General features: G+C 34.7%; 1 protein-coding gene across 1 annotated transcript; it reads right to left on the bottom strand.

Annotated features, from left to right (window-relative positions):
• Nucleotides 1–2,568: 2,568 nt before the first annotated feature.
• LOC126821986 (toll-like receptor 4) lies at nucleotides 2,569–8,090 on the bottom strand. Its single transcript, XM_050550690.1, has 2 exons — nucleotides 7,850–8,090; nucleotides 2,569–5,601 (listed from the first exon to the last, which is right to left on the bottom strand). Exon 2 carries the CDS (start codon nucleotides 5,584–5,586, stop codon nucleotides 3,037–3,039), a length of 2,550 nt encoding a protein of 849 aa, XP_050406647.1. The 5' UTR covers nucleotides 5,587–5,601; nucleotides 7,850–8,090; the 3' UTR covers nucleotides 2,569–3,036.
• Between the last annotated feature and the right edge of the window lie 1,462 nt (nucleotides 8,091–9,552).

Here is a 9,552-nt window from a genome sequence, read left to right as displayed (position 1 = left end):
AGTACAGTGGATCAACGTCAATAGCACTGAAAACAGATTAAAAAATGATTGACATATCTGTTTATGTGAAAGAAAGACCTTTGTTCTTGTAACTTACTCTTATTGACTTGTATGCCTCGTGTCATAATATAAATGCCCATACAAGATATTTACATGTAACTTATACATGACTTTCAGTACATTTAACGGCTTAAATCGTTCGTTTAGTATTGATTGAATTTTTTAATATTTATTGCAACGTCACATGGTTTTAGTCAAGTAGTTTATTTGTCCTGTAATAAATAATTCGCCTATCTGCTTATGGTACCTTATAGACAGGCTCTTACATTATGATAAAATCTTTCATTGAATAGATGCGATCTATATTCGTTTCACCTAGATAAGGTTAAAAATATATCATTTGTTACGTTGGGATGTTGGTATAAGCAACCCCTTCTTCATTAGCCCAGTCGGAGCAGAATCGTAGGACGTTAAAGCCCATTTCATTTCATTTGCTATATACGCGATGATGGTACTCTTATCCTGTTAGTTATGGAAACGTATAATGGTCAATAGCGTGTTGATATCGCCATATACATATTGTGATTAGGATGATTTTACCCCTGAAAAGAAAATATTTGGCAAGTTAATTGAATCAACTTGCTATGATGTATGTCGCTAAGACTACGCTTTGTCAACATATTCCATTTCGCCGTATATCAATATATGACGATATTTTTCGAACATGTCAACATCACGCTATATTGTCCCCTATTCGCTTCCATAGTTACCAGATCAAGATGATATGAAGGTGTTACTAGATCCAGCTGTCATGATCATGAAGATATTACTAGATCCAGATAGCGTAATGATACAATGGTCTTGCTGGCCTAGACCTAATCTGAAATGGTGATAAGATGATTACTTGATATAGATGTCATGGTGATATAAAGGTGTAACTAGACATGGATAGCCCTGTTGTATTAAGGTCTAGGCGTCATGCTGGAGGTTTCTAGTTTCTAGAAGGTGAAATAAAGATCTTGCTACAGCTGTATGCTATGATGTATGGAAGCGTATAGGGGTCAATAGCGCGATAGATACCGCAATATTAAGTTGGTAATATGTTAACATATTGTAATTGTTATGAAGATTTTATCTCTGAGTTAATTAAATAACTAGCTATGATGTATGTCGTAATTTCGTTTTAAATGCACACGCCGACATAGCGCATGGCAATATTTCGCGAAAATGTCGACATATACTACGACGAAATGGAATATGTCGACAAAGCTTCAGAATAGCAATATCTTAACGCAAACGGGTACATTTAAATCGATATGGAGACATATAAAATAGCGCGTTGCTCATTAAACTCGACAAAAATTGTCTTTTCAGAGATAAAATCATCAGAACAATCACAATATGTTGACATATTACCAACTTAATATTGCGGTATGTGTCGCGCCATTGACCCCTATACGCTTCCATAATGATGACATATTAAAGATGTTACTAGATCTAGACATAGTGTTATAAAATCTTGGTAGATGAAGATTTTATGATTCATTCTGAACACAAGAGACACGCTGTCTACGAACAATATTTAGTTTTCGACCGATACTTACGTATGGTCGTGATGATATAAAGATCTTGCTAGATCCACATGTCATGACGATAAGACAAGTACTAGATCTATTACATACTGATATGAAGGCGATACTAAATGTCATAATATTTATGACATCTTTATGTGCGTGTATTTCACGTCGTCATATGATAATATGGCATGCGTCGGATTGTCGTGGTGATCGATAATGGGTGTTATAACTATAGAATTCATTTTTAGTTTACCACAGCAATCTAGCATCGCCCAGACATCGCCGTGCTGCCATACAATTTATGCATAAGTCCCTAACATAAAAATAAAGAAAGAAACGTAATGGACCAAATGGGATTATATATACGGGAAACAAATAAACCTTGAGCATTGTTTTTGGTATCCTTAAACGCAAATGTGATCCATCAAAAACTATCTTAAACGTTTTTGGTAAATATTTATCTCGCATTGGAGTGCGAATAGCCCACGCATTTGTTTGGATATTGCTGATTATGTATATCGATTGTCAAAAGCTTACACCTTGACTATAAATCTCCTCATTGATATTCATCTCAAATTGTTCTATTGATGTACCTTTGTGTATTTTTAAAATTTGAATATTAAACCATACATATACCGGTATTAACTTGCAAACTCCACATTCCAAAAGGTATATTGAAGATAATGTCGATAAAATAAAACGTGGCCATAAATTTTTAGAGAGCGAGAAATGGGACTTAAAGCCATTCGAAACAAATTAGATCAGGCGTAGTTGACTTTAGCAGGGGACGGGACTTGGAGAAAACCACGGGACTGGGCCGGAAACCCTACAGGTAATCGAGACCATGTCATTCAATAAAAGACAGATGGGGGGGGGGGGCAGAATGGACAGTGTTCCCCGCCTTCGTGATATTCAATCAAATATTTGCCATTTGGCATAACAATTTCCCTGGCCCTGACATATCCCAACATATAATGAACTTAGACTTGGCTACTTTATTTAGTGATTTTATTGTTTAAACATACATTATGCAAGAACTAAATCTGCCTATTGCAGGTCTTTCTTTAGGCCTGAAATGTTATATAAACTATTAATTAGACATTTATTAAAAAAACAAGACCATAATCGACTCTCGACGGCATCGGATTTTAACTAGATTAAAACGGTTCGCCATTTAAAAATTTAATTTAAAAATGGGAAAGCGAGGCTAAGTCCCGATTGTACCAGTGCCCTGGTTACCATGACTGTGAACACATCTTGTTAAAGCTACAAACAATGATAACTTGGCTGAGAATGAAGTAATTTGAATGAAATTTTCAATATTTTCTTTTTTCATCATCTATTTTTGAATTATTATAGCAAGAATGAAAACTCTTTATTAAACTCTTAACTAATGTATCTTTAAGTACAGTTTTGAGCATTTGCAGTGATTTGTTTTTTGGAATATATGTACACATATTTACACAGTGATTTCTTTTTGTTTTATGACCACAGATAACTTTTCCCAAAATTCCCAAATAAATGGTTGCTGCAAGTCAACACATACAATGTTATTTTCAGTAACAGCTTCCAAAAGAAAATCAATATTAGTTGGTATATTCAACTGATCATCGATTATGACGATTAATCGATGGGGAGTTGTAAGTGTAATGAATGAAAGACAATTACACATTGTGAAATAAGCCAAATCACTCTTTAAAAAGTCTACCGTTAATATTAAAACTATCTTCCAACTGTCTCTCATTGCTTCCAACATGTCCTCTGCTTGGGAACCGCCAGGTATATGATCTCGGTCACGTAGGTTCAGTTTTATTCCTCGATCTGTTTCAAGTTCATTTCTCAGTTCATTGCAAACCCAACTGGACATAGAATCCGTGTAAATTATAAAAGCGTCATAAATAAACTCTTCTCTTTTCTTCGGATAAATATTCTGTCCAATTAGCCTTAGGAGCATCAACTTCAGCTTCATCTTATTTTTGATGAAGACAAAGGCTGCCATTAGAGTTACGAGCATGGCACTTGATCCGCCAATGGTTAAATTCAACAAGAATGATGACATGCACTGTCTGTGAAATGACCACAATGTGCTAGATACATTTTTCGTAAAGGTCATCTTTCCTGTCGATTCTATACAAGAATAATTCCTTCCATCTAATTTAACCATCGTTTTGTCCAACCACAGTAAAAACAAAAATGTCTCACATGCACAAGTAAATGTATTTCCCGAAATCGACAAATAAAATTTCGGATTATTTTCTGCTGTTTTATCTAACATATCTGTGTGTTGTGGTCTCAAGGTAGTGAACGAATTGTGGTTCAGATAGAGAGAGTTGAGCTTAACCAGGTTATTCAAATCGGGTATGGATATAAGTTTATTGTCAGCTAAATTTATAACTTGTAATGCAACCAGAGAATTAAATAAATCATTAGGTAAAACCACTAGATCATTACTGGATAGATCCAAAGTTTCCAACTTTTCCAAAGGACTGAAAAATCTTATACCACTTTGAGTAATAAACTCATTATCTAACAGAATGTTGCTTAAACGCAATTTCTTAAGATTCGGAAATGTATCTAGAAATGTATCATTTATAATGCTTAAGCTGTTTCCACTTAAATCTAACACTTCTAAATTTTCGAGTCCGAATACTTTCCGTTTTAAATTGTATAACCCGCAGTACGATACATTAAAATATTTTAATTTTTTGGCGAGGATAAAATGGATATCTACATCCAATTCTCCGATTCCATGTGGCAATGCAGCCACATTGAGATAACTCAACTTTGGCGGAGCAAATATTATGAACGGGTCCGGCAATTTCCGTTCACTATCACCACGAGATGTGTGAGGCACTAGTGAAATATATTTAGCGAATGAGAATATCTTCTGATCTGAAAGATCTACTTCTTCGATGTTAAAAATAGCAAGAAGACAGAGGGGTAACTGGTTCAAGCTTACTTTACCCACTAGACGGTTTCCGGCCAAGGTAATGCGCTTCAGACATTTCATAAGAGGCGAATCAGGCGTGGTGCAGAAACCATCGAAATCAATTAAGCTAATCAAGTTGGAACTTAAGTCCAACTGAGTTACACAAATCTCAGACAACGGGTTCCGGTTAACGCGACGATCAAATCCCATATAAGGTAAAGATGTCACTACCGAGTTAATGCCAATCTCTGTCATGTATTTGTGTTTAAATACACGAAGTGTATTAAGGACCATCGATAGGTTTCCATTTATTAGATGTACTTTGTTGAATAAAAATACTTTGAGACGCGGAAAAGCTTCAAGATAATTTTCATCAAAGTTATGAAGCCTACAACTATTTAACTGAAGAAGACTAACAGGTATTTTAGAAAACGAATCAAATGTTTGACGGGTTATATTCGACAGTCCACACTCAATCCGTTTCCCGTGTTTCCATGTTACACCAATGAAAAGTTCTCGAAGTTCTGTCAAATTGGAAAATCCAGATTTAAAAACAGTGTTTGGGCCAGTATCTATGTTTAATTGCCTCAATTTTTTGAGACGTGCAAGAGCATTATGTGGTAAATCAAACGGTCGACCCGTAAAGCGTGAAACATCTGATCTTAAACTTAAATTTGTCAGCGATTGAAGCGGCGTAAAGACATCTAAAGGCATAGAATTCTTTGTATAATTTAACGCGTGTGCGTTGAATTCTAACACCAGTAAGTTATGAAGTCCATTGAACGCCAACCCTTGAAGCTTGTGGATGGGGTTAAAGCTGATATCAAGACATTTTAGATGAGTTAGGTATTGAAATTCATTATCGTGTAGAATTTCAATATTGTTAAAAGCAATTTCTAACGTTGTAGTATTATCCGGAAGATTGCCAGGAACTCTTGAAATTCCAATTCGAGAACACTTGGCCTTTGTTCCACCATAGTGCATGTCCACTCCCAGAAGACATGTCCCGACTAGTGCTTTAATGGACATAGGTATAAAAACCAATAAAACAAATACATTTCCATTCTTCTGAGAATACATTCTAGCTCCTCAAGTCTGTAATAAAATAAGTATTTCAAAATGACACAATAGTAAGGATTTCTTTGAGATTGTTTTTTTTCAATGCTGAAATGGAGTTTTCTGGGTATGATGTGATGGATGACACCCGAGTGGTTTAACAAGCATGCCGCGAACCATAGAACCATATGGTATCACCGGCCCCCTCCCCTGACTTTTATTGTGGATTGTTTAGTGTTGAAAAAGGACTTTAAATCTTCTGTTGAAATGAAATGGGGCTTTACGTCTCACTGCTCTGATCCGTTACGGCTTACGCTTATGTGCACGCAACTGTGTACACGGGAGTTCGGATTTTTCGTCCGACCCAAACGACTATACGTTTTCCTTGCAAGGCCTTCTGTCCTGCACCACTGACAAAGAGGAACCACGCAGGAAATTCAGACGAACTTTCTCGGCTAACAACGGGATCAAACACAGGGCCTTCAGGCTAGCGAGCCAGCGTCTTACTCACTGAGTCACCGCGGGCTCCTATACTTATCTGTTATAGCGTACCTAAAATTACAGTGATACGCCACGTCAGATCATACGTAACGAAAACCGTAAATATATACAGATGTAAAAGTGATAAATAGAAATCATGATGTGCAATCATTATAATATGTATACAGGTTTCGCACCCCGTCTATTTGGATAATTTCTTGAAATTTCTTTACTACGATAAGAACGCCTCGCTAGATTAACACTCTTTACGATATTATTATTACACTGTCCTAAACTATCTATTAAACTAAGATAAAATCCAAAATTTAGTAATTTGATTGGATAATATTAGATTGATTTAGTGCTTAGCCAATCAAAATTGAAGTATCTACTAAAATTTGGATTTTATCTTTTGCTAAAATTTCGTGAAACAGGGCCCAGTTCTTTATACACTTTCAATATCCATCTTTATTTGTTTATTGGAACTTGAGAGTATCGTAAATACCAATCTTTCCTGACTGCCGGGACGATGTGATTTTATTTTGATATGCATGTAGACTGTAGTAAACACATTCACAATTTATATGGTGCAATTCTAATATTAATAAGATTAACTCATTTGAATCATAATTATGACAGTGCATATTATATTATCACCCAATAATATATTCTACAGTAGATATCGATTGTGTGATAAATTTCATAATCTTACGTGAATTTGATTGGTCATTTTTTTTTTTTTTTCAAAGAACAGTTCATTTTTCATTAAAAATGAACTATTTTTATTTAATTGACCTTGATGGAAACACTGGGTCAATATACATTAAATGACCTTGCAATCGTTGAATTGCTGTCAAAAAATGATGCACCACTGCGCCGTAATGTAATCTAATCAGGTTCAGTAAAAGTGAAAGCTATAGCAAAGAAGTGTGTTTATTTATTTGTGCTTGTAAGAAAGGATTGGGTGATAAAGAAAATCTCCTACACGACTTTATTATTGAAAATGCACCTGCGTTTGTTTTTTTTGTTTTTTTGTTTTTGTTTTGCCAAATATCACATATTGTTATTTATGACATGTACATATGTTTGTATTGCATTCTGTCCTCAATGGATGTTTCGATACAATAAAATCTTAATCTTACTTGTGTTGATATGTTTTGATATTAAAAAAGACACGTAGGAGATTCTCTATTTATAGGCCATCGAGCATAATATATATCATAAAATTTTAAGTGATTTCGCGACTCGTTGAAGATATAACTTCCCAACAGTTGCGATCATATAAACATACTACGATATAATACAATCGCACTACGATATCTCTCGAGATACTTCAATGGAAATCTTTTTGACAACAACGTCGTATGCTCTGTAGTAATTAACTTTTCTTGGTTTATTTGTCTATTTAGACCTTTAATTGATTTTACAGTTATTAGGCACATCATACTTAAATATCATAAAATACGTTCAGAGGGCAGAACAGATAACTAACACTAACATAACTTGAATCATAAAAAGACGAACTGTCCTTTATAATCCTTAAAAAACCTTTTCGATTTATGACGTTGGAATGTTGAGAAAAAAGCGTATTTCGTTTAGCTCTGTCCTATTATTGACAGTTTAAGCCAAAAACGTATCTGAAATTTGAAGCAAATTGGTTTCCGAAAAGAAAATTTAGATTTTGTTCCATCACTAGTGTAAATACATCCGATCAACCCAATTCAACATTTTATTTTGACCCGAATCAAAATGTTAAACTCCTTTAAAGCAAACCAAAGATCGAATATAAATAACAAAACCAACTCACTGCTTGGTTTAGAATTCACCCTGTGGTCATAGTCTCTTCCCAATATTTCAACACAGAGAAGTAAACAAGAGTCTTGGTGTCTCTCTGTATATCATCAACTATATCAGGAAATGACTGTTTATATCTGAGTGTCAATAAATCATTCATGTATGATGTTTAAGTTTTAAATATGCTTATCATTTCCCCTAGCCTACCAAATCACTCTTTCTATAGAAGCCATTTTGTCAGCAATAATAAGAGAGAGATATCTAACGTCTACTCGACACAAACTCCAGGTCAAGTCGGGACTAATTGCGACTAAGTGTCCCAACATAAATATATATATATATCTAAATATCTTCACGATTACACCACAATATTTATATAATTATATATATCAAGCCTTAAACCAGTTTGGCTCATTTATAGTCTCTACATAAACAGTCATGTTGTACTTAAAGATACTTTCCCAGAATACAAAGTTTTGAGAGGGAATTGAAGCAAATTTTTGATAGATTGGTTACTTTGAATATGTTTTTAGTCCAAATATATCATCAAATCACAAAGTCTGTACGCGGGAATGTATCTTTAATAAGCTATGACCATTGAACCATCGATAAATAATACACTGAAAGATGGTTACGAGTGTCGGCCATAACACAGGGCACTTTTGAGTAAAAAAAATAGGCTACGTGCCCTTGTTATGAAATTAGTCTCGCTTAACCAGTCTACCGACCATTCTCCGTCTGATTGACAGGCCGGGATAACCAAACATAACAGAAAGCTGGAACAAGAAATTGAATTTAGAAACACGCACGTTACGCAACAATTGTTTTAAGAACCATGTAAAAGTAAAATGAAACTACTGCTAGTATCATGTTCTTGCCTAACGCGAGTGTTTCAGAGATATTATTTGTACTAAACCAAAAGATGCCGCCCCTAACGGTATAGTTAAAGATAAAGCAATTTAAAAAATAAAACGAACGTAATTTCTAAAGCTGCTGTAATAACCAAAAAACTAAATATTACTGCTATTCAGAATCGTCAATAATATATTTTTTGCGGCATTAATGGCTGATAGATGTGAAGAGAATTTCACGTGCGATGGCTATCTATACAGTGCTAGGACTATCTAGGAAAAAGTGCTAAATTTTGGATGTTTGGGTTTGGTCCGGTTCACTGATTTTAATTGCTTGGTATGCTGATCTAAACAACATGTCCGTCTTGAGTAGCATTGCCCTAATATAAATTACATAAGCGTTGACAACTATTAACCGGCCAGTGGGAGTATCAAATAACTTAAAATTTTAATTTCTAAAATAAAAATCTCATTTTATATAAAGTCTTTGATATCAGTTGTTTAGTCTTCCAAAAACCAAGTTTTATCATGCTGAGCTATTTTTGTACGCCAATATTTTCAAGTGGACGTGTATTGAGTCGCCCGTCAGCCCACAATTTATTTGTGGACACGCGGTTCCTTTCGATATTGGCATTTTATCCAATATTAAAAGCTGTTCTAACATATCACCATTCCGCCCTTATGATGGTTGAGTTTGAATTTCATGAAAATCGGATTGAAACTGCCCGCTCCTCGTTTGCAAATAGTGTAAAAGTATATAATACCAAGGTTGTGGACAGTGTAGAAGTCACAATTTTTTTATCCGATTTTGATCAAACTTAAAATATATGTCTATATTCCACGGATTTTTTGTTTCTTTCCATAT

The sequence above is a fragment of the Patella vulgata genome, chromosome 5 (genome assembly GCF_932274485.2).
Source record: "Patella vulgata chromosome 5, xgPatVulg1.2, whole genome shotgun sequence".
NCBI classification, from domain to species: domain Eukaryota; kingdom Metazoa; phylum Mollusca; class Gastropoda; family Patellidae; genus Patella; species Patella vulgata.
This window is presented reverse-complemented; position numbering and strand designations above follow the sequence as displayed.

Coding starts and splice junctions, on each gene's coding strand:
- LOC126821986 (XM_050550690.1), bottom strand. CDS start 5,586: ATGTATTCTCAGAAGAATGGAAATGTATTTGTTTTATTGGTTTTTATA.